The following is a 25,737-nucleotide window of genomic DNA, read 5'->3' as shown; positions in this document are numbered from 1 at the left end:
CCAATGGCTAGGGCGGGAGATTCTCAACTTAAGAAATTTACTGACCGCACTTCTTTAAGCTTATGGGAGTTCTTCCGGCATAACCCCGCTGTTGCATAATAACATCAAGGCGAAACAAACTTAGGCTATTTCTGTGAATATGTAATATAAATACATAAAGCAAAAAATCTAAGTCAAAAAAGCCTGGTTTAAATATCCCCCAAAAAACGGGTTTTTGGCATTTTCAAAAACAACCACGGTTCTTGCCAATTCTGCTTGCTTTTGTATATAGGAGGTTAAAAAATTCTTATTATATACATTGGTTAATCCTGTGGAATTCATAATGTAAATATGTTGAAGAAAAATTGTTTGAAATATTTTTTCGAAATTCATAGTTTATTTTCGATGTTTTATATTATTATCAGCATCAACCACTAATTAAATGATTTTTTGTGTTATAGAGAAGCGATACAAAGTCTGTTTTATCAATTTAAAGCAGTATTTTGAAAAAAGCCCAAAATTTCCGAAGCAAAAAAGCAAAGCAGAAAAAACCGAGTTTTTTTCCAAAAAAAGCCGGTTTTTTTCCGAGCACTTGCATCTCTAGTTTATACATTAAGTTTTAATATCCCTAATCTTCAAGAATTTCGAGATATGGCTATCATCTTATAGCAAATCCAACTTCCTACTATTTTTGATTCCCGTAATATTTTCTCATCTAACACACACACACACACACACAAAAAAAAAAAAAAAAAAAAACTATTTTATTAAAGATCCACATACTACAGGAGCATCATTTCAATTTTGCTTTGGGGGGGGGGGGGGCTTGATATAAGTTAAATTTCACGTTTTTCACTGATTTACTACCACTATCCTCTTGATATCTACATAAATTTCAAACTCAGGGGGGGAATTACCCATCCCTGGCCCCCACCTAAATGACGCTCCTGACATATCATAATCTAAAACGATTGAGATATGGATATCTTTTTACGATAATCTTAACTCTTATCCTTTTTTCTTCCCACTCTTTTTCGTCCCTTCTTGAGAAAATATCAAAAAGCCTGAAACACGTCTCTCACTCAACATGAAAAATGAACTAATGGTTTCATTCACTTCTATGGATGAGATCTTCCTTAAGAGATTTTTATTATCAGTAAATTATAAAACAGTAAGCTACATTGAGACTTTGGTTGTCAACGTAACAGAAATGTGAATTGTTAACGAGATCTTCAATATTCTGGAAAGTATCCACTTTGAACCCAAGCAGTCTATATATAGATATTTTTTTTCGTTGCTTGTCAGAGAAATCACCTGCTAAAATCTGGACATACCTTTATGCATCATCCTGTACATCTAGAAAAAGCACTTGAAGAGATGAGTACATTTACTAGAGTCTTTCAGTTTAAAGTGTGCCCTTGGAAAATATGTGAAACATACTTCGGCCTCATCCGTCACTTTGCTTCGGGGAAAGAAGTGAATGACCTCCGTTGTGCTGCCAATTTGGTCCTTCAGTCATTTGGTTTTGGCACGTGAAGATCGTAGGCTATTTAGAACGGCTAAAACTGTACAGCGAAGTTCGTGACTTTAATGTGGCAACCCTGTCCGCATCCAACCATTGAAGGATCTCGGCCAGAGCAACGTGTTCCTCCTCTTTCGAGGGAGGTACGGAAAAACACACATCGACAGCAGTGCCCGCTTGAAATAGAACGGCTCTATAAAGCAATAGCATAAAAATATCTCAATTATAACCACAGACAACAAGGCCCATTATCGAAGTTTCAGGAAGTACGATTTCGACTGGATATTTCACTAAAAATGTTTTTTTCCTCCTCAATTTTTATAATGAAAGAGCGGAAAGTATCTCATAGACTTCAGTTTGTAATAGCGAACATGCAATCATCACGCAACATATCAGGATAAAGGCAGAAATAAAATCCAGACATATGAACAAAATAATTATTTATTATTGATCACTTGTGTACCAAAAAAATCACAAGGCAGACAATGGTTGATGTATGTGAAAGAACGAACGATGAACATCAATTAAACCATTCTACCAATCTAACAATTGGGTAAATTTTATATACACGTACATCGTACAAAAGCGTATGTCAAGAATATGTCTATGTCATATACACACACACACACACACACACACACACACACACACACATACATACATATACATTTATAGAATACATTCACGCAATTAACATTCGCTCTTTATGCATACAATTTCTGCTTTTTTTTTTTCATCGTGTCCTTTTCTATTCACAATACGTATAACCATTGTTTCTCTTATATCTGCAACAGATTTTACTAGTATCCAAATGTCGTAAGAGATTTTTTCAGCTTTCTTTACACCTGATTATTTACGTTTTCTTACACTATTCCAACAGACAAATTATGACGAGGGCACTTTATTTGAAATTATGCTTTTTCCTGTTGGGCGTTACACTCCATAACAATGTTATCACGTGAAAGAAATTGTGAGCGATTGATTAACACTACTTTTAACACCAGTACACAATTTCCTCACTTTTTCAGTAGAACTGTGCCTTTAAATATCACATGACTGAGAATTTCCCTCCTCTGTTTACGGTGTTTATACGAGATCTGACCACCATTATACAAACACATTACAATCAAAAACCAAACATTGGCCATTTTGGGGGCTTGCTGCAACAGGTGGAACAAATCTCCCATTCTAACAACTACTATTGGCTCGCTTGTTTTCTTTCTTTCTCTCTCTTTAGTACACGAATAACAGCAATCCACTTACAATACTATCCATCCACTTCCTTCGTTCCTCTCCTCGAACAACAGTGAACAGTGCCGATTTCTGTGCCACGTATGAACGTTTCCTCTCTCGGCCTGCTTTTCCGCTTAACAGACTTGGCTGAAACTATGTATATCAGTCATCGTGACCCTGCATGCTTGCTAGGTGCCTCTGGTGAATGCTAAAAAGTAGTTAGAAAAAAGGGGAAAACCATTGTAAAACCGGCGTCATCAAACACTGTCTTTTCTTTTCTAAATATGACTGCAGTACTATCTGCCAGGTTACGTCTTTTTTTACAGTGAATTAAGGGTCCTTACTATTCATCTCATATGTACTTTTTAAATTACAGTATTAAGGAACAATATTATATAGCTTTCTACCACTAAGAAAATAAAGATAGCTAGAAATGCTTAGCTTCCCTCTTTGGATTAGAATTTAACGACTCAAAGCAGATACATGAGACTTGAACCTACAGCTTAACGTAGAAATCAAACCACGAACCCATACCAGGACTTAAATCCAGCTTCCTTACGTTGATTTTTTAAAATCCTAACTATAACCGAGAATTGTAAAAATATTAACTCTGGAAACACGCGTTAGATGAAAATATACATCATCTATTGGCAATATTTCGAATATATTCTCTCGAAATTTACCGGAACATAAGAAAACAATGCTCATTAATAGGTTATTATTGTCTGGTAGACTTGCTGCTTACGGAATGTTTTGTAGAAAACTGTTTTAGTGTCATCAATATATATAAAATTGAACCGTATGATAATTAACCTCTTGTTACAATTCCCTCTTAAGATTTTACTCGTTCTCAATGCTGGGGGGTCCCTAGTTCGATCCCCGACCAAGTTTGTGGTGTGCAACATCGTATCCGTGGGTTTTCTCAGAGTACTCGTTTCATCCTACTTTCTTATCCAATCATCATTCACTTCCTTTAATCATCATCTCTATCAGCCTAAAGGACATAATCGTAGGACGTTAAACAAAGATTTCATTTCATTTTCCGCTCTCAATGCTTCTCCCCTTCACCCAACGTTAATCATTGTTCAAAGTCTTATTCAAGATTCGGCAATTCCTTGAAAAATCTTGACCCTTTTGATTCCTTTTAAGCACGAGGAAAATATAGATCTTATACATTCCACGATTTCGTAATTGTCTATAATATATAGTCCTAATTAGGATCATATACATATTAACATAAAGCTTTCTCAATATCAAAGAGTAGTTATGCACGTTATACTTTAATATCTACGATTTCAGTGTTAAGAAAAGTGTAAGTGCATGAAAAAATTATTATTCAAATATTAAGAGAACTGAAATAAAATCATGACTATACAATTTACTGTAGGTTTGATTTACTGGAGACTGTCCGTAACACAAAACTTTGTATTTGGAGAGTTAAGTTTCTAAATATACACTTATATAACGTCAATAGCTATAACTTTCTAGCTGAAGCACTGATATACAACTTTTAATCCCCCAAAACTGCTTTATTTTAAAACTATTAATGACCTTCTCCGCCCAGTGAGAAAACTAATGGTAAAATCTCAAACAAACCTCTCACTTCTAGCTCAGGAAACTCATTAACGTAAGTTCGAATCCACTGGAGATTCGAAATCTCTCCTCCGAAGTTATTTCTATACTACAAGTAGCAAAATAGCCTAACTAAATTCCTTTCTCGAGATTGGAAACTGTCTATTAATCTTATTTCATAAAACTGTTAGGAAAAAAAAAAAACGTTGTTGTTTTCCTTTCACAACTTATTCTCCCGAAGTGAACAAGTAAGTAATTACTTTCTCGCATTAGAAAACAGAAAATGTAACACATTCCATGGAAAGTGTTAGGCAATCTAGGAGAAAGTTTTTACACGAATTGTCCTACTTTTACGTTATTGATCAGCTCCTTAGAATCTGCGCGTAGCCTACAACCATCCGAAAAACGGTGAAGGTTTAATCATTAAAGCCGGACCAGTAGGTTTTACTGTAAGAGCACATACAAACATACTGTTCGAGTTTTAAGTAGTAAACTTTACGGAAGATTACGTGTGTACGTGTCCTGCTTTCAACCGCCACCCATGCATATAATATCGATTGCACTAATCCGGTTGTTCAAAGGTAAACACACAGTCACAAGCTTTCAGTACTGTTTTGCTATCCTAAGTGTGTACCGTGTGCATCGAAGTCTTAAAGTGAACAGGTTTTGAAAAGCGTATATCGTGACACTTTCCTTACGTCAGATTTTCTGTGTCTAAAAGTGATAAACAGTGGAAATAAAACGGATACACTATAGGATCGACTACTACAAACATGGTTAGATGATATAAAACCCACGAGGTTCCAGCTATTAGTTTACCCATCAAGGGCGTCGAATGCGACTGTAGACGCTTCTGTGAACCATCTATCCGGTATCAAGTAATGTTCATCGCTACACTGGATGAAGCTTGGATTTACCTATCTGACTGTGGTAAAGTTTACCATACTTTACACTTCGACTGATCAAAAATCTCGTCCATAATTTATCCATTACAAAGCAACTTTCTAGAATTTATGGTTGTCAAGGGATATTATTATAATGGAAGATTCACTATTAGTCATGTGCCAAAAACTGTAAAATCAACTCTGCATACCATCAGCAACATATACTGGCACCCATTTATATAGAATGTCTCATCTATATAGGAACGTCACAAGCAGACCTCGGTATTTTATCAAATCAAAAGAATTTGTTGGGAGGTTGTTGAAACTGTTTCCAAGTTACCCACATGACTTTGGAGTTCCAAACTTGAAATTCATATCCATCAAATTCCACCAAAAAGAACTTTCATCACCTAATCAAGAAACCTTACCAAAGCAGCACCAGACTGAGATTGCATTCGTTATCCATACATGTTGTATTGATGTATGACTTATTTCTTTCTCGTAGCCGGCGTAACCGTGGGGCGTAAAACTCAAAAAATGCATTTCATTTTCATTTCTTTCTAGTTTCCCGCTAGTATTGATTTATTGTCGTTATAACAATGCACATAGTTTTGTTTAGATATGTAACAACATAGTATAGAAGATATCGAAACGTAAGTTTACGAAGGCATGAGATGGATAAATGAACAAGTTCCCAGCCTTTCTTACATTGCGGAAAATGTAAATACTGTACTAACGCTATAATTTAGGAATATGCTGAAACTATGAAATGTTGCTAATCACGACTAAAGCTATTTTTTCATTTGATTTTTTAGTCAAGTGTCCCTTTCGAAGCGAGGCTATAGGAGAGATTGACCTACAGAGTAACGTGGAATCTGAACTACATCAGCTTCCGCCGGGAATCGAACATAGGTCTGCCACGCCAAAGGTCTGTATATACTTCTTAGGTCTGTCTGTCTAAGGTCTATAACCGCTTAGGCACAAGTGATACCACATGACTAACGGGAGTAAAATCACTAATTACCTATGGTAAAATAAAAGAACTTTAGTCAATGTTAGAACAAAATCTCACGCTCCTTCTAGCAGAATAAAGTACTCTTGGCAAACCAAGAACGTTTGATATTTTCCAACATTCAGATGATGAATGAATGCTGCCAATTTCTATTTCACTATTTTACGGTTTGAAATCTCAACTAATGAAGGTCAAATTGTGACATTCATTTACATTTTTTCGATGATAATTTACATTTAGCAAGTGACCAATATCTAGACGAATAGAATATAAAACATTTGCAACGTAATATAATTAAGCTATTTTTTATTCCACCATTTTTTCCCCCCACTTTCCATTCATCAATTTCAGTACCTTTCCTCGACCGAAAATTCTAGCCCTTGTCATAAGCCAAGTCTATTTGCCCCAAAACATACATCTCATTCTATTCACAGATTTTCTGTAACGATTGGAGATAACCACCGACATTTAGGATATTTCATTTCAGGATATACTGCTGAAATACTATTAGCCAGTCCTGTGGAATTCTGAAGAGAAAACTCCGCTCGCGTCGTATCATGTCTCCGGGTTTGTGGAAAGCCTGTAAAAGAGGAATGTCAGAAGATTCCCCTTTTTGTGCTCCGTAGAAGGCCTCTAAATGAACGCAGAAGCTATTGTTAAGACACACGAGGGTCACATTGGGGCCAACCTTTACTGGCTTTTTCTAAGGTAATTTCAAAAATGAAGTTCAATCTTTCCGTTTTACGACTCATGGAAATGCCGTGTAAGCTAAAGAAGGTTGTGGAATGAATGAAGTAGCAGCAAATGGGAGAATCCAGAGAAATGCCCTGGCAACACTATTTTTCTACCTCAAAACCCATTTGGCGCAGCGACCCACGAAGGTAATATGAAGTTCAAATATGGACACGCATGTTGTTGAGTATTTCTCAGTGACGATATTTGTAATACAGAAAAAGTGAACATTAACTCATCACTAATTCAAGAAATTTGTTCAAGTTTGCTAAGCAACTGTTAACGATAGCGCTACTTCCACACGACATTTCTTTGCCGCAGCACAGCATGGGCTATTGGACTTCAACCGCAGCACTGAACACAGTACATATTTTCACCAATTGTGTGAAAATGTGGGATCTGATTTTTAATGTTTTATATATTAGTCACAGCCAACACTAATTTCGACAATGTCTACAATTAAACGAATCCTGCAACTTGTATTTCAATATCGCAGACCGGGTCGAAGTACAATGACTCAGCTTAATGTTGTCTAGTGGCGAACCAAATTAAAAAGAACTGATTTTGGTTACGTTTAAATATATTTGATTCAATCCAAGTTTTATTTTATTCATTCATTTGTTCATGTAATGACATAATAAATGGTCTAAATATTCGTCTCAAGGTTAAAGCGTAGTCTTAAAGACCGAAAATACTGAAATAAATACTTATTTTAACGCCTACTCACTTCGAGAACGACTACGAAACCAACTTTCTCAATGCTACAGGAATTGCCCGTAACACAATATGCAGGAACATACACAATAGGTATCTGAAATATGACTTATCGGATGTTTTTCTCACGACCCGACTGCAGAATTTATGCTGACAGAATAACCATTGTATTTACATTAATTTTCACCCATCATTACTACTTTATAGTAGTTTAATGTTATTACTGACTGCACGACATACATACGGAACTCGATTTCGTTTTCCACTATAACCATATCATGTATTTAATATCTCTATGTCAACATTAACTTGCATCCACTTTTTACTGTACAGAGAACATGAAATATTCTTAAATCATGAAACTAAAATATATGTATGTTCTATCAAGTAAGCGAGAGAACTAATTTTGAACTTTAATACTCCAAGTTATTCATAATAGAAACATTTATGAATGCAACGGCATTGCTAAATAAAATGATATACGGTTTTGCAAGTAAATACTGACCTAATTCAATATTTAATTATGGTTCAAAAATAAATTTAAAATCCTTATATACTATAAATGCAGATGCAAGCATAAACTCCACGATTTTAAGACCGAGTATTCTGAATCGGCTTTATCTTTTTATTATTATAATTTATTTAGGGGAAAAGACTTGAAATCGAATTCCGATCTTTAAAAATTCTATATGGTTTATTATTTTATAGTTTCCCTCTTACGTCGAAGAGCTGCTGAAGAGTAGGGAAAAGAAAAAATGCAGTCACTTGATTTACCAACACTAAAACTACTCTGGGACGAACGATCAGTACTGAGGAATATTAGTTAATTAAAGAAAGAGATAAGTACTCAAAGATGTACTTTATTCAGAGTGCTTATGCAAGATACAAATGGCAAGAGAACAACTTAATTTTGAACAATTCTGAATTGTTCTAATTTTTTTCTTTTTAAATAAGTTTTCGAAACCTGAAAATGGAACCATACTTTAAAAAAAAAAAAAAGTTCATTAATTATTTCAAGTACTGTAGACAAACACTCTGCTCCTGCCACTGGTATGCGAACGTATTTATATAGAGGACGAATTTTTTATTTTAATGCAATATGCACAAAAGCTTAAGAATATGCTATAAGCAATTGCTCCAACTGACAAGGAAAAAAAAAAAAGACAAGTTCTTTCTTTTTAAAAGAAATACATAAAACAAGTTACGATTTTAAAATATACAAATATACATATGGAGCTATGCTTACAAATGCACAAAGAAATATTCACTCATGCACCCACGATTTTCCCCTTTCTCACTTTTTTTTTAAACTTATATATACACATATGCTGCTGCATTATAAAATGCATTTAAAATCCCTTTCAGTCCTACAAAGGTATACAGATATAAAACTGATTTACTACTAAAGTTCTCTCTTTGTTACGCAACTTGAAATATGTACATTGTATTTCTCTTTTCACAAGTCTTTATTTTATTTAATTTATGTAAACACACGACCAGACTAAATCACAATGCACACCAGCATTGTTCATCACCACCACGAATGACTGGGTAGAGCATCACGTCTAGCTCTATATGGGGCAGGGTAAGATTGGGCTGGTGAGAAATAATTATTAAATGAAAAACAGAGGGTTAAAGTGCTATTTGACACCTCCCTCTTCTCCAGTTCTCACCGAGACAAGGAATGGCTTCGTTCACGTCCACTGTCCCCCGACCCATGGAAATCTCCCAATCTCTGATGAGAAGGGATTTTATCGAAAAATGGATGCCTGAGAGCTTCTCCCAACGTTATTCGCTGGCTTGGTTCATACTCCAACATCCTCGAGATGAGATCGAACAGGTTTCTATGATCTTCATCATCACATGTTAAATACCTCTGCAAAGACAACCAAACATTCAAATTAATTTCAATACACACTAAACCTAATAAAAATAACTACCATTTCTCTCGCTGTAATGGATGAGAACTAGTGAGCAGCTAACGGAAACTGACGTCTTGACAGTCCGACAGAACACGTCGCAGGTTAAAAGTGAAGCTGTTAAAGACACTACAACAGAAACAGCAGCTCTGACAAACTTAGAACATTTAGTAACTCGTAATTCTCTAATTGTAATACAAGAGGAAGATATGTAACTCGATTTCTCTGCCGACAACAACGCGGTTAGTGACCTTGCTTGCCTAGAAATAGCGTGAAAGATTATTGAAGTGATTGGCAAACAACGTACTTCTTAAAGTTTTGTTTATAGGATGTGCAGACGTCAGGTTTCGTTAAGCGCACAATAACGTACAGTATATAATGCATTATTTACACTTAATTAGCATTATCACCAAATACCCTGTTGCTTATTCGTGGATAATTCAAGTTCTCTTTGCTATTAGCCTTATCAATTTAGTAAAGTTCTGTTGAAATTTCCTTCGTTAAACTACAAACAAATAAAAAACCTAATAAATACATGGAAGGATCATTGCTTTAGCTCATGCCACATTTAACGATCTGCTTCGTCCTACTGGTATGATCGATCTTCTTTCAAGTAAAATGAATTATAAAGAAGTAGCAGGGTGGATTGAGTTAAATCAGTCTGATTTAAATCACGATTTTAATCAAGATTTAAATCACTTGATTTTTTAAATAAAAATAGTTGATTTAAATCAAATTCCGAAATAAGTTAATTTAAAGTGAAGATAAGTAAAATTCCGTTTCTGTTCTATTATTTCGATTATGGAAGATGATAATCATAATACCATGAGACTCAAATGTATGTAAGCGCAATATGAAAACTAGTATCATGCAGAGGATGATTAGGGAAAATCCTGTTTTGAATGGGTAACGGGTGAATCCTACTTCCTTCTCTTCGTAACATACGGTTTTTAAATCGTTAACTATTCCAACGGGGAAATCACCATGGACATTTAAGACGAAAATTCTTTTGTGTCCACGTCCATTTCTTTGTTTCCTGGTAATACGGGCGTATTTAGAGGGGTCCGATTCCCTCTCCGAAACAAAATAAAAACAATTAAAACTTTAGTCGAAATTTATGTACTAAATACATATTAGTTCCCCTGAATCGTAGTACGGCAAATTTTGGATGCATTAAAATATCAAATAATACTTGAAAGCAGGGAATTCGTATTATTATTCAGTTTAAAATCTCTTCTTGTCGCGAATTCTGTCGAGGGATCTGAAGTTTAAAATACACAAAACGATAATCATGCCTGTTGTTCTGCATGGTTGCGAAGTATGGTCGCTTACTATGAGGGAAGAACATAGACTGAAAGTATTTGAGAATAAGATCCTGAGACGAATATTCGGACCCAAGAGGAACGAGAATGGCGGAAACTTCATAACGAAAAATTACATAATTTATACGGTTTACCAATCATTGTTGGGGTCATCTAGTCTAGGAGACTCAGGTGGGCAGGTCATGTAGCCAGGATGAAAGAAAGTAGGAACACTTTCAAAGTCTTAAGTGGGAAACCAATGGAAAAAGAGCATTAGGAAGACCTAAACACAGACGGGAGGACAATATTGATTTCGCAGAAATAGGAATACAAAGTAGAAACTGGATCCAGTTGGTTAAGGATAGAAGTCAATGGAGAGCTTTTGTGAATGTGGCATTGAACCTCCGGGTTCCATAGGCCATAGAGTTAGTTACTTAATTTTAAGAGAAATTTACCTACTTTATATGTATTTCGTGCCGCTAGCTAGTTCCGAGTATGTCCCTGCCAAATATCAGTAGCTAAATGTTGCTGTACATTTTCTTTAATGCTTAAGAAACACTGTTTGGGATTGAAATAGGTTAGCGATTAGGAATTAATTCAAAATTCAACCCCAATACTTTCACTTAAATGACATAATTGACATTTAATACTAATTCCTAATGTTTCTTCTTTAGTTCGTGACTTGTATTATACGAGGAGAAAGATTTGATTTAAATCAAACAAATCAACAAAAATTATTTTTCTCCACCCTCCGAAGTAGTGAGAGCTTCTACAAAATCGGTGTAAAACAACGGACAAATGACGTTTACAAAAGAGCAAAAGATTTACTCCAGAAACTACATAACTTAACTCCATTTCTCCAAATACTTGCCGTTCAAATTCAAGTAGGTATCACTGCATAGTAATAAATTTTCTATACCTTCATTGGCCTCTTTGCCGCCAATGTATTTAACCATGTATGACAGGGTTTTTAAAGTTTCATCAGCAGTGAGAAAGAGCATTTCGGAAAGAAGAAATAATTGACTGTAAGATTGTTAGCAATTGGATCTTATCTCGTACGAAGTCAACCACGTCCCAAACATCTGCTATATTTCTATTCCATCCGAGAGTCTTCTACTACGCGCTTCTAAAGCAAAAGCCCTGCGTTCATTCCTCATGGGAGAAAAATGCCCGCCCAAGATAAAACTGTCAGTTCTTAATGAAAGATATTTATTATATAGATGTGTAAGTGAAATCCTCACTTTATTCAATTCTGAAAACACAATTATCAAAAAATGATAATCAGAAAAAATACATAAGATTTTCTAGACAAATTTGTAAGACTACAGAAATAAAATTACTCTGTGATAAATCTCTAGTACAGAATATATACTATCCGTGTATGAAATGTTAATTTTTCCGAAAAATAAATAAAATTTTCCATTGGAACTATTTACATCATGTTATTGTATGGTTAAGGAAAGCTGGTGTCTGATAGTTGAACAGAACATATGGAGCATTGGAGATGCGTTTGTTAGTCTCTGCAAAAATACGAACGGCAGCTTGAATGATGAATGTATAACATTTAACCAGACTTACTTTTATAATCGTAATAAAATAATCATGTATAACAATTTTAAAAGAACACGGAGTATTTAGATGATGATTCAACATTTAACTACAAGCAACATTGATGTCAATTACTTTGATTGCCTAGAAACAGTGTGAAAGAATACTGCAGTGACTGCGAAAACATTTCCTCTTCGTTTTGTTTATAGCATGTGCAGCTGTTATACGCCAGGTTTCCTTAACCACACAAGAAATCATATTAAAAATCCTGTGATGACTATTAATGATAGACGTCTAAAACTGAAGATTTTTATTAACTTGAAAATTCTTGACTTCTAGCTACTCATATACAACCAACTTCGGCAATATCCATATTGAAACTGCTTGAAAATTTATTTTCCGCACCAAAGAAAGATAACTTTGTAACAGACATTTATATATAAAATGAGCTGGTGTTACTGCAGCTTATAGGTAATACTAATGTCGATACGAAAAACTTAAATGAATATTTATTTAAACCTAAAGATTCATGAAGGAGTTTGGCCAAAAAAGTATATAGACTATTACTACTATATGTTTAACGAGAAATGTATATATATATATATACACACACACTTTGTCCATCATTTGATACAGTTCAGTATCTTAAGTAAAATATCGTGTATTGAATAAATAACTATGTTCAGGAAGCATAGAATTCATATGCAACATCATGATGTGAATTTTTAAAGTATAAATTCTAAAGGGTCAGGGAGCAGAAGGTTAAGCAACACATCAGAATTGCTTCCTACCGGTAGTTAATGGCAGAAAAAATAAAAACTGAAATCAAAGTATATTTCACAATAACGAATACAAATAGCTAAACTGACAAACGAAAGCATTACTCTACGTTGAAGCAACTGTTCCACTGAAATTCGATTCACCTCCACATGGGTTTCCTTGTCTTGTTTGTTGATTTTCTTTTCTTTTGTGAAATCTTATTTAAAAGAAACTACTTTAATTCCACATAGTTCACCGCACCACACAGCTGCTGGCTATCTCTCACCTCTTCATTAACCAATTCCTATTAAGGTGATACCCTCAATTTACACGGTGTAAAAGCTTACCTGTCACATTACTTTAAATTAACCCCCCAAAAGTAAAAACAATAGCCAAAAAACAGAGGCCTACTTACATGCAAAGGCTTGCAGTTTTCTCTCACGTATCGTCCAGCTGAACTCTTTTCATCCCAGTCTAACTTGCCGTGATAGAAGTACTTTGTTTTGGTTTTCCTCGCCATTCTGTAATAAAATTAACATATGTATTATGTAACAATTTCCCTTTGGTTATGAGCTTCAAATTTTCATGGACAATTAAAATAATTTATAATACAACGAAACTTAGTTAAACGTGATTGTAAAAAAGTGCAACACATGATGTTTTGCACTGACAAAATTTTTAACCATACTGAGCCACAATAACTTGTAGGAAATAGACTGCTTTCCCTTGTTCTAGATGAAATGTATCTGCGGGAAATTAACGTTCTATTTTTGCGAATAACATTGTAATTTTAGCTTAATAGTTTGAATTCCAGTATGTAGTCTTCCTTAAAGCGAAAATTCACTTCTCAATAACGCTCGAAACCAATTATTAGGTTGGTGGCAATGAAATGGGCGCTTTGAGCCTGGTGAGAAACATCAGCAACCCTACACAGGAATAGACTAAGATTACGCGTCTAACGTCACAAACTCTGTGCAAGTCCAGCACACAGTCAATGCGTCAGGAGAGTGCGTTGTTGAACCGAGTCGTATGAAAGAGCATTACAGAGAACACAACTGAGTGCGATAAATTCGAACTGGGGCATTCTGCATAGCAGAGAGCAAAAATTTATAGTGTATTTGGGACAGACATTGGTTCGTCAAATTTCCTTCCGGTGACCCCCGTGGGTACCGACTAATATCATGTTTGGACGAGTTCCTCAGGAACACCGTTGAAGCGGGGCCCTCGGAGAAGTATTCGTGTTATTAAAGACTAGTCGGGCATACACCATATCACTGATGTTCGGCAGTTCCGCGCAATCGCTGAGAAAAAGTTGGGCTTATGGACGCCACATGAGTTGACACCGGTTACCAAGATTGGTCGTCTGGAAGTATACAGTTCTCTGAGTGTAAGGATAACCGGGAAAGTTTTCTTCACTGGATCGTCACTTTTGATGTAAAACGTCTTCTACGTCAATCCTAAACGGTCAGGACAATGGCTGGATCTTGATCAAGCCCACCTCTAGAATATGTGGTATAGTGATCTATGGGAGGGTTGATCTATCGTCTTTCTCCGTCAAGACAAAACGATCGCTGCGGATTGTTCAGTGCTGAGCTCGATTAAATGCATTTGAACTCTGCCCGCAAGCATCTTGAAATGTTCCAAGATATGGTGACATATTGCACGACAATGTACGCGCAAATGTCGCTCAAATAACACTGCAAACTCCCCATGAGTTGCAGTATGAAACCCTATCCTATCCACCGTATTCTCCTGACGTCTCTCCCTCTACCTGCTCTTTCGGCATCTTTGAGCACTTCTTGGGAAGGAAGATCTATCCCTGATGATCAGGTGGTGCATCATGCAGTTGGGACTTCTCCGCATCGCAGACTCCAGAATTCTTTTATCACAGAATCCAATCATTGGCTGAGAGATAGAAGCAGTGTATGCTTGCAGATGGCAACTATTTTGATGCATCAGGTATTGTAGGTTCCATTTTGGGGGAGGGATGATGATGCACTTAAGGCGGACATTTCATTTGCATTAATTTAATGTTTTTCTCTTTCGAAGCATCTAAAGGCTAGGGAATCCACCAAGTATACCATAAGGTGCTTTATTACAATTTTATCTTTAAATTAACATCACACTGTAACGGAATTGAAAAAAAAAAGACACAGTTTGTGAGCATTTAGATTGAAGTAAGGAAGTTGAATAAGTAGTTATCAGTTTAGTCACTAGAGGTAGGCAGTGATAGATGCTTTCTATACGCATCAGACATAGTGACATCTAGTGGCAAAGGTTGGAACTAGCTGAACCGATGTAAGAGTACTCAACCTTGTGTCAGGTACATTTGCTGACAGGAAGACGGAGTGAATGGAACAGTAGTATTGAACTTAAAAATGTGATTGAATATCGTTCCATTATATATCTTTCGATGTGGATGCCTAGAACAGGAGTTTCCTGGTATCGTAAGTTATAATTGTAATAGTCCATATTAGCATAGGATAATGAGTAATCTTTAATCATTCTTTTTGTGTTAATTTTCTTGTGTTTTTTTTTCTTTCTTTTTTCATTCTTTTTTCACATAGTTAACTTGACTGTTTGGTTTGATTGGGGATGCCTTATTATTTATGGCAATATGGGCTAATGTATTGTGTATTAAGTAAAAATGGGAAAGTGATATTAAATACTTCTTTTGGACATTTAATTCTTATAAAGTTAAAATTGAAACCTAACTGTTAAACTCCGATGTTCATTAAAATGTATTGATAGTTCTGCATCGAAAGATCAACGTTTCTGACTACGAATTTGTTATGAGAATTTTTCATGGTTACTGTTATCTACGTTTAGTAATTCTGTTGTTGTTGAATTCATATATAATTTTTGTTCAAATAAATGTTATAGCAGAAACGTCCTTTTTGATATTGAAACTTAATCTAACCTACATCCAACACATATTGCAGCTGAATAACCGCTTTGAACCTATTGGGATTTCCTCTAGTCTCTTTGAGGCCTCACGAGGAAGTAAAAATAAAGGATTGGGGTGTACCCCCCGCAAAAATAAATTTTGTTACAAGCTTCCTGTCAGCAAATGTCGGTTATTGCTGTGTTGGATCGTATCCCGGTATTATTACATGTGTTGGTTTGTGTTCCAGTGAAATATTTGAATATTGGTTCGGATCAAGATAGCGTAGGTTCGATCCCGGAAGGTAGGAGTGGTTAGTGCATTACGGTTCGAGTCCTGATTTGTGGTACTTGGTTCGATGTCCCATTATATCAATTTATATGTGGTTGGTTGAATGTAAAGAGTACGTATATGTTTCATTCCCTTACTTGTTGAGAACAAAAAGGAACAAACAAAAATCGTTTCAGCATTGGAAATAATACGAATAATTGGCTTTTGAGAAAATCTGTTGTAAGGAATATTCGTTCCGATATACGTAGTATATGTAAATGGTTCTACTGTGTTATAGATTTAATAAATTTAATGTGTTGTGCGGGGGAAGTTTTGACCATTTTCGGCCTTTCAATTAGAAAATATATTTCAAAAAAAAATCACAATCATGAATTTTGCCGCTCGTTTTGGAAGAGAGTTCACAGGTTGGTCTCCTGTGTGTAATCCACCAGGGGGTAACGAGGTTCCCGTTGCTTCCCTGGTGCAGATTGACGATGTGCCCACCGCAGGAGCCAGGGGGGCCCCTCAGAATCGGGAAGTTTCTGATTTGTTGGACTTCGCTGGCTGTGCGGTGCCACAAGTACGTCCTTATCGTGGGTTGAATAAACCACCTATCACATGTAATTTCACAAAAAAATATTCTCAGAAAGCATTTATAAATCTATTGAGATGCAAATTAGCGAACTACCTCTTGTGAATGAAAATAGTGGTATTCTTTTATGCCAGTTCTTGTTGAAGGTAAACGAAATGATCGAAATGAAGGTTGCACCATCTGAAGCAGTTTTAGTTGCTAGTTTAAGTAAGTGTAAAAACCAAATGTTTGAAGAGATGCAGCGATTACTTAATATAACGACTGATTGGAAGTATATTTCTGAATGTATTTTGGAAAAATTTATCTCACCTTTAGTTCGTACGGAATTTTATAATAGTAAGATGTTTAGAGTTATGAAAGAGCATGAATCCCTTCAAAATTTTCTTCGTGAAAAAATATCAGTGTTGCAACTATTGAATATAGAAATGTCAGATGTAGAATTCTGTCATACGGTCTCAAACTTAATCAAACCTGAGATTCGGGATTTATTATTGTTAACTGGTTTGCCTAATACTGTTCATGAATTTTTAGAATTTGCGGAAAGTTATGAGATGAATAGGCGATATGCCTTGGATTATCAGAAAACAGTAAAAAATCAATATATTTCGAATACAGTAGTACGTAACCTTACGAAACAAAATCGTGTTAGAAATGTTGGGGCAGGATTGGTCTGCAATGTATGTGGTAGTAGTAATCATGCTTGGAATCGATGTCCGTATAAAGGTAGTAACATTCGGGGAGACTCTATGTATTTGAATAATGAAAATGAGAAACAATATCATCTTTTACAAATGATGGTTTCCATCTGTCGAACGCCTTATCCGGCTGTTATTGATACAGGCTCAACCTTGAATTTATGCGAACGAACAGTTTTTAAGGAAATAAGTATGAAATGTCGACCTAAAGTTAAACCTGTAAAGTATTCAGTGACTGTTTTGGACAATGAGTCTGTAAACATCGAAGAAATGGTTGAATTAAGATTTTTCGTGAACAATTCTTGTTTTAGTGCTTGGTTTGGAATTATTGATCACCCTAATATGAAATTATTATTGGGAATTTCGTTTTTAAACGAAAATTTCGCTCATATTGACATTCGAAATAAAACTTTATTTTTTGAAAAACTCAATAAAGAAGTTAAATTGACTGAATTTAATCAACATGATTCTCATCATTCGGATGTATTTGTTGATTATCCTACAAAATTAAAACATTCTAGTGTAATTTATAGTGGGGTTAATAGACAGAATAGTAATTCCGGATGTCGTCCTAGAGTATGTAATGTGACCGCTTCACTTCAGAACTCCTGGTGCAGATATGCAATGCCCGGACCAGGTAGGTTGTTCATCTTCTACTGGACAAGGTTGTCAAGTTGAAAACGATCAACGATTGGAGTTTAGTGGAAATGAGAGTAATGGTATTAGACCTGGATCGCGTTCTATATCTATGCAGCGTAGCTCCTCAGCGGCAGCGTGTAAAGGAAGAGGTTTTCATAGGTCAGCTGGAAATATTGGTAATCGTCGTGAATCAGCGGGGCGTTTTCGTCAAGGAACTTTTGTTATCAATTCATCCCGTCCATCAACAACATCGTGTGATGTGGGAAATAGATGCCTGTCGGTTCATCAGAGTAGTCACCATCCATCCATGATGTCAAGAGGTCTTGGAGTTTCAGAGGCGGAGCGTAATCTAGATGTCTCTCACCAGACAAAAGTAGTACCATCTAGGAATTTTAGACGACAGTCAACTTTTCATCGAGGTCAGCGTCCGTCTGCGGTACGTAGTGATCATGAGTCTTCAGTGGAGGTGAGCAGTTGTGGTTTGTTGTGTCAACCGTCAACATCTGATGGGAGTGGATTTCAATTTACGGCATTGGATGAACGATCAGCGATATATGATGGATATCATTCAGCAGTGGTGTTAATACTCAGTTGCCTATCACACAGAGGTCAGAACATCCTGAGGAATCAGTTCCAATGAGTGATCGTCGATTTCCAGTGGTGCGTAGTGACACTGATTTACCTGATCAATCATTTAAACCCCCTTTAACTAGTAACTATTCACAGTCAATTTTGCAGATAGATCGTTCAACTTCAGGTGTGGAGAGCAATGGTGGTGGTCCTAATCGATCTTCCCTAGGCCAAACAACATCGGGTGTGAGCAGAGAGATGGTTTCCCGTCAGCGTCAGCGGGCCAGATCTAGGTGGAGAAGGGGGAGTTCCAGCCGAACCAATGTTGAGACAAACGTTCATATACCACGGCGTTGTTCATCTAGGCAGATGGATTCGAGAGATTTTTCCAGAGAGGTCCAGTTTGTGGAAGAAGTTCCAGCTGGGGTCAGTGTTGACAATCCCACCAGATCAGAATTCCAGAATTCTCCCAATGAGTTGGAAGAAAATGGAAAAGGTAATGTTGATTTCTCTGTTGATATTATTTCTCCAAATTTAATACCTTATGTTGAAAAATTGTTTAATGAATTTAAAGATGTCATCACCGATGATTTAGGTATGATAAAGGATTATCAACATAAGATAATATTAACTGATACTACACCGTGTATTACACAGCCCTATCCTGTTCCCAAACATAAATTGAAAGATATGGATAAATTTATCGATTCTTTAACAGAAAAAGGGGTTGTTGAAGAGATTAAAAGCTCACCGTTTATTTCACCCTGCTTCATGATTTCAAATAAAGATAAATCGCCGAGGTTAGTAGTCAACTTCTCAGAAATCAACAAGCGTGTGTTAATGACAGGATTTCCGAGTCCCCACGCAGAATCTATCATAGCTAACATTGGGAGACATCGTTATTTTAGCTGTTTTGACGTAAAATTTAGCTATTATCAAATAGAACTTCATCCTAGCTCTCGACCAATAACAGCTTTTGCCACCCCAACTAGATTACTCCAGTTTCGCAAGATACCAATGGGTCTCGTAACATCAGGCTTTGTATTGTCTAGCTTAATGCATAGAATGTTTAGGGACCTGGAAGGAGAATATTTAGACATATTTGTCGATGACATAATAGTTCATGCTGATAGTATTGAAAAACATAACGAGATTCTGGAAAAAGTTTTGCAAAGACTTCGAGAGAATGGGGTAACCATTTCCCCTCATAAAACTCGTTTGTGTAAACGTAAAATAAAATTTCTTGGTTATGAATTTTCTGAAGGAAATATGTATATCGACAAAGAAAGAGTGAAAGTTATTAAACAACTTCCCCGACCTAAAAATCGTAGAGCATTAGCGAAACTGCTAGGTTTTCTTTCATATTATTTGAGATTCTTGAAAGATTATGGAGAATTGTTAGGGCCTTTATACGAACTTAAAAGTCCTAAAAATACATTTAAGTGGGGTAAAGAGGAAGATGAAATTTTAGATCAGATCAAGGAAGCTATAATAAATCATGTCATTTTGAAGGTCCCGGATTTTTCAAGTCCATTTGTAGTATATGTCGATTCGTCTTGTCGATGTTATAGTGGAGTCCTTAGTCAGTATGATGATCAAGGGTTATTAAGACCGGTGATGTTTGCTAGTAAGTTAATTCCAACAACTGATTGGTCGAAGAATATCTTCGAACTTGAGATGAAATCTTTAATTTACTGTTTAGACAAGTTTGATATGTATCTGCATCATAATAAATTTACAGTATTTTGTGATAATGCCAGCTTGACATGGATTTTGAAAAATCATAAAAGACAAAGAAAATACGGCTCTATGATAGAAAAGATAAGTAAATATAATTTCAATATAATACATCTTAGGAGTAAAAAGAACTTTTTGGCTGATTATATCAGTCGTATGTATAGTTTTGTTGATTTCGAGCCTCCGGGCGATGATATTGTTGAGATTAATACTGTTGACAATCAAAATGTGCATTTATCTTTTATAAATTTTTGGAAATTGCCTCTTTTTAATAAACCTTTAGGAGAACTGCAAAGGATGGATCCAAAGCTGAAAGGTATAATCCAATCTATAGAAAATAAACATACAGTAGAACCATATCTTATCCAAAATAATATTTTGTTAAAAAGAACGAATGGCAAGGTATATGGGGGACTTCGGGCTGTAATTCCTGACAGTATGAAAGAGAGTATCATTAAATTCTTCCATGAACAAATCGTCGGGGGTGGTCATGGTGGTCGGGCCAAGACCATCGCTAAAATTGCAAGCCGCTTTACTTGGGACAATTTATATCAAGATATTGCTCAATTTATTCAATGCTGTGATATTTGCCAGCGGATAAAAGATCGAAATATACCTCTTTATGGTACGTATTTTTCGAAAAAGGAGACTAAACCCAATGCTTGCTTGCATATTGACGTAATGGGTCCTTGGTTACCTAGTCATGGATATAAATATCTGCTAGTTGTCACGGATGCCTTTTCAAGGTTCGTTATTATTGAACCACTTAGAAAGATAACTTCTAAGATTATATGTGTCAAGTTGGATAAGATATTTTATATGTACGGATATCCAGCTCGATTATTGCATGATAATGCGAGTTACTTTAGATCTGATCAGTTCCGTCAATATTTGTTTAGTTTAGGTATACAAGACATTTGTACGGCTCCCTATTCGCCTTCTTGTAACTTCACGGAAAGGCAAAATAAAAATATAAAGTTGATATTGAAAGCGTACATAAATCAAAACCAAACTAAATGGGCTGATCACATTTACAAAGTACAATATACTTTGAACTCGTCAGAGAATTCGGAAACTCGTAAAACTCCTGGAGAGTTATATCTTGGGAGAATAATGTGGAATCCTCTTGACGTTAGATGGATTATAGATCTTGGTGTATTTGATAATACACAAGATAAGGAAGAGATGAGTCAGAGGATAGCTCAAAATATTGAAAAGGCTTGGCGTCGGAAAGAATCCGCTTATAAGAAACGCCGTATTCCGGTGACATTCGCTGTGGGTGATTCTGTCTTAGTGAAGCGTATGTTAAAGGCTTCGATCGAGCAAAAAATTATGCCGAAACTAAGTCAGAATTATGATGGCCCATTCCAGATACTTTGCTATCCGACCAAAAACACTGTTTTGTTAAAATCTATAGAGAATCCTGACATTGTTATAAAAAGGAATGTAATGCATATAAAAAGGTACTATCCTCCTAGAGCTTCATAATTTGTAAAGTTGAAAGAATTTAAATGTAGATTGTAAAATTGCATTTAAAATTTCTATTCATAAGTAATTGAATCTTATTCATGAAAGTAAAGCTTGCCGGAAACACGTGTAATAACCTTAAATATTGTAAATATGTAGATAGACATGTTTAATGTTAGAGACATTTTTATTATGTTTGTATACTGTGTTTGTTTGTTCAATCCTGCAGGATGTGTGTACTTGTCCATGCCTGTTCATGTCCCTGGGAATACATCGTCAGAAATGGTAGAGACTTTCTTTCCTTCGTCATCAGTTGCATTTGGTAAATACTCTGGATCCTCGAGATGGCTGTCACATTTTCATCCTCGTTATGGAAAGGATTAGAACTCCATGGAACTCTGAATATTCCGGAATTAAGTGGGCCCATATTCAAGTAAGATCTTTGTTTTGGAAAGTGAGTGGACATGGTGAGTTGATCCTTCCGATTTTGGCATGCCTGATTTCAACAGAGACAGATCATTTTTTTTCAATTACCTTGTTGTCTGTTAAATTATTTATACACCCTTGTGGGGGAATTTTGTAACGGAATTGAAAAAAAAAAAGACTAAGTTTGTGAGCATTTAGATTGAAGTAAGGAAGTTGAATAAGTAGTTATCAGTTTAGTCGCTAGAGGTAGGCAGTGATAGATGCTTTCTATACGCATCAAAGACATAGTGACATCTAGTGGCAAAGGTTGGAACTAGCTGAACCGATGTAAGAGTACTCAACCTTGTGTCAGGTACATTTGCTGACAGGAAGACGGAGTGAATGGAACAGTAGTATTGAACTTAAAAATGTGATTGAATATCGTTCCATTATATATCTTTCGATGTGGATGCCTAGAACAGGAGTTTCCTGGTATCGTAAGTTATAATTGTAATAGTCCATATTAGCATAGGATAATGAGTAATCTTTAATCATTCTTTTTGTGTTAATTTTCTTGTGTTTTTTTTTTTTCTTTCTTTTTTCATTCTTTTTTCACATAGTTAACTTGACTGTTTGGTTTGATTGGGGATGCCTTATTATTTATGGCAATATGGGCTAATGTATTGTGTATTAAGTAAAAATGGGAAAGTGATATTAAATACTTCTTTTGGACATTTAATTCTTATAAAGTTAAAATTGAAACCTAACTGTTAAACTCCGATGTTCATTAAAATGTATTGATAGTTCTGCATCGAAAGATCAACGTTTCTGACTACGAATTTGTTATGAGAATTTTTCATGGTTACTGTTATCTACGTTTAGTAATTCTGTTGTTGTTGAATTCATATATAATTTTTGTTCAAATAAATGTTATAGCAGAAACGTCCTTTTTGATATTGAAACTTAATCTAACCTACATCCAACACATATTGCAGCTGAATAACCGCTTTGAACCTATTGGGATTTCCTCTAGTCTCTGAGGCCTCACGAGGAAGTAAAAATAAAGGATTGGGGTGTACCCCCCGCAAAAATAAATTTTGTTACAACACCCAACTCCCAAGAACGTTCAAGATCTGAAGTCTCACTTCATTTACTTGTGTCAACGTCTAACTGCAATTTCATAGAATGACAGAAATGGACCAGGTTGGCTGATTGGTTCAATTTAGCGTCCAATTGAGCTGCGAGGCTATGCAGGGTGTCTACTAAAATTTCAAAATCAAATTTCGTGACTTTTTCGTGACCTTTTCTTTATCAAACCATAAAATTTCGTAACATTCTCAAGTGTGAATTTGGGTGCGAATTAGGCCAAATTTTCATACATGCGATAGAAGCATACTTTGGTTGCGATTTGGAAGCGTCTAAAGCCGAACATAGGCATTTTTGGTGGTGAATTTTGACGTCTTATAGAATAAAATTTTCCGGTCTGCACTTATATTTGTAGATAAAAAAAAGAAAAAAGAAAAAAAGAAAAAAGAAAAGAAAGAAAAAAAAGAAAGAAATCGTGACCGATAGACACCCTGCTATGAGACAGACCTGCAGCTTCATGTGCGATCCTAACCTCAAGCTTCCACCGGAATTAGAAACTTCGTCTTCCGCGTCTACGCTAACCACATAGCAACAAGGGAGTTCAGAAACGGACTAGGAATAGAATCCGGGACCATGACTTACAATAACAACTATGCTACTCAGTTCGTTTACGACCAACTACATGTTCCCATTCTTGAGGTCGGAGCAGTCATTTCGATCAGATGAGGGTATTATGACTTCTGTAGTGCCTGGATAAGTATCTATATTCATAAACAATATCTTGAATAAGATGTGAAAAGGGTGGAAGCAACCGAGTTTTCCTTATGCTATGTCCTCATAGGTCTGAGTTCAATGGAATTCATAGTGAAAATGTAGGAGTGGACCAGTAGTTTAATGTTTCGTTTATTGACATAAACCGGAGAGCAAGTCTTTATTTTTTCTCGCTCTCTGACTTTCATTGAATGGAAGTGTTAAACGTAACGTAGTTTGGCATCATATCTTTCCAACAAGTTCCAAATAAATGTATTAAATACGAAAGCTTAAAAGAGTATAATGACTGTGATCACCTGTAAACATTATAGAAGATAAAATTGTAATTTTTGTCTAATTTTGTCTAAGTTCTAGAAAACGAGGAACATAACTAAGATAAGGAAACTTCTTGTATGAAAACAAATGTAAATTACATATCTTCCAATGGCTTCTTTATTTACCAGCCATACTCTTTGGAACAGAAAATGCAAGTTACCGAACCTTGGCTCTTCATTGTCACCGGCTGTGATGAAGTAAGACTCTCATTCATTTGAACCTATGAAAAGATATGGGAAGGACGGTGATTCAGCGGTAGGGCGTTCATATCTGTACCAGAGTCCTCTAGTTCGATCCCAGGCCAAGTGAACATCCCGTCTGTTTTTCTGGGTTTCTCCGTTTCCTTCTACATTCTTATTCCACCATTTTTTCATAATAATTCACTTATATTAATTATCCATCTCCTTTTATCTACAAAGGCATTACCTTGGAACGCTCAATGAAGGATTTCATTCGTCTCATTTATCAAGCTTTGGTTGCTCTATTCACATTTCCCTCTTATGCTTCGGATGATTTATCCAAGTTGAACAAGAAATATCAGTCTACAAGTGGGATTTTTTTTAAACTCTTATTTTTTATCTGTTTCTATATTACTACTTTTAATGTACTAGCTCCTTTGTGACTGAATATTTAACATGTTTGCTTCTTTTTTGTAAGGTTTAATTACAATTAGGAGTACTGGGTGGGGGTACTAAACTGTAGGTCTACGTCTATATATAGTTTAATGTGCTGGAAACTCCTTCTAAATAATAGTATACTTTCCAAGCCTATGCCCATCTTATCACTGACATCTCAGGATGGGTCTTGTTGACTGAAATAATTTGCTTGCATGGGCGCTAATATTTAACCCCACGTATAAGTAATTCCGCATAAATCAACGCATTATGATGAACACGTCAGTCCATTAAGATAAAATGTTGAAGGGGAAACAAGTTTTCGCTACTACTACATAAATAGCCGTTATTCTAAAAACATGAATACATACCTATAGGGGATGGGTCCTAGAATCCTTTCCATCATCGCTAAGTGTTCCCTATTATCGTGCGTCTGGAAAAGCGTTATTCCAAGGTATAGTTCGAACATAATACACCCAATGGACCACACATCACATGGCTGAGACCAACCTAATTC

The 25,737-nt window shown here is 35.8% G+C and overlaps 1 protein-coding gene across 1 annotated transcript in view; it reads right to left on the bottom strand.

The window, feature by feature from the left end:
- Positions 1–1,924: 1,924 nt before the first annotated feature.
- The window catches only part of LOC145684228 (serine/threonine-protein kinase Doa-like), a 51,671-nt gene continuing 27,858 nt past the window's right edge, over positions 1,925–25,737 (bottom strand). Inside the window, exons 8-11 of the mRNA XM_081756320.1 lie at positions 25,592–25,736; positions 13,591–13,696; positions 9,322–9,524; positions 1,925–2,942 (exon numbers count right to left, since the gene is read on the bottom strand). Of these exons, the coding sequence (XP_081612446.1) occupies positions 2,897–2,942; positions 9,322–9,524; positions 13,591–13,696; positions 25,592–25,736 (500 nt within the window). The 3' untranslated portion in view covers positions 1,925–2,896. The remainder of the gene's footprint in view (positions 2,943–9,321; positions 9,525–13,590; positions 13,697–25,591; position 25,737) is intronic.

The sequence above is a fragment of the Thermobia domestica genome, chromosome 4 (genome assembly GCF_964235325.1).
Source record: "Thermobia domestica chromosome 4, izTheDome1.hap1.1, whole genome shotgun sequence".
In the NCBI taxonomy this organism is placed as follows: Eukaryota; Metazoa; Arthropoda; class Insecta; order Zygentoma; family Lepismatidae; genus Thermobia; species Thermobia domestica.
Note: the sequence above shows the minus strand (reverse complement) of the source record. Positions and strands in the feature narration are given on the sequence as shown.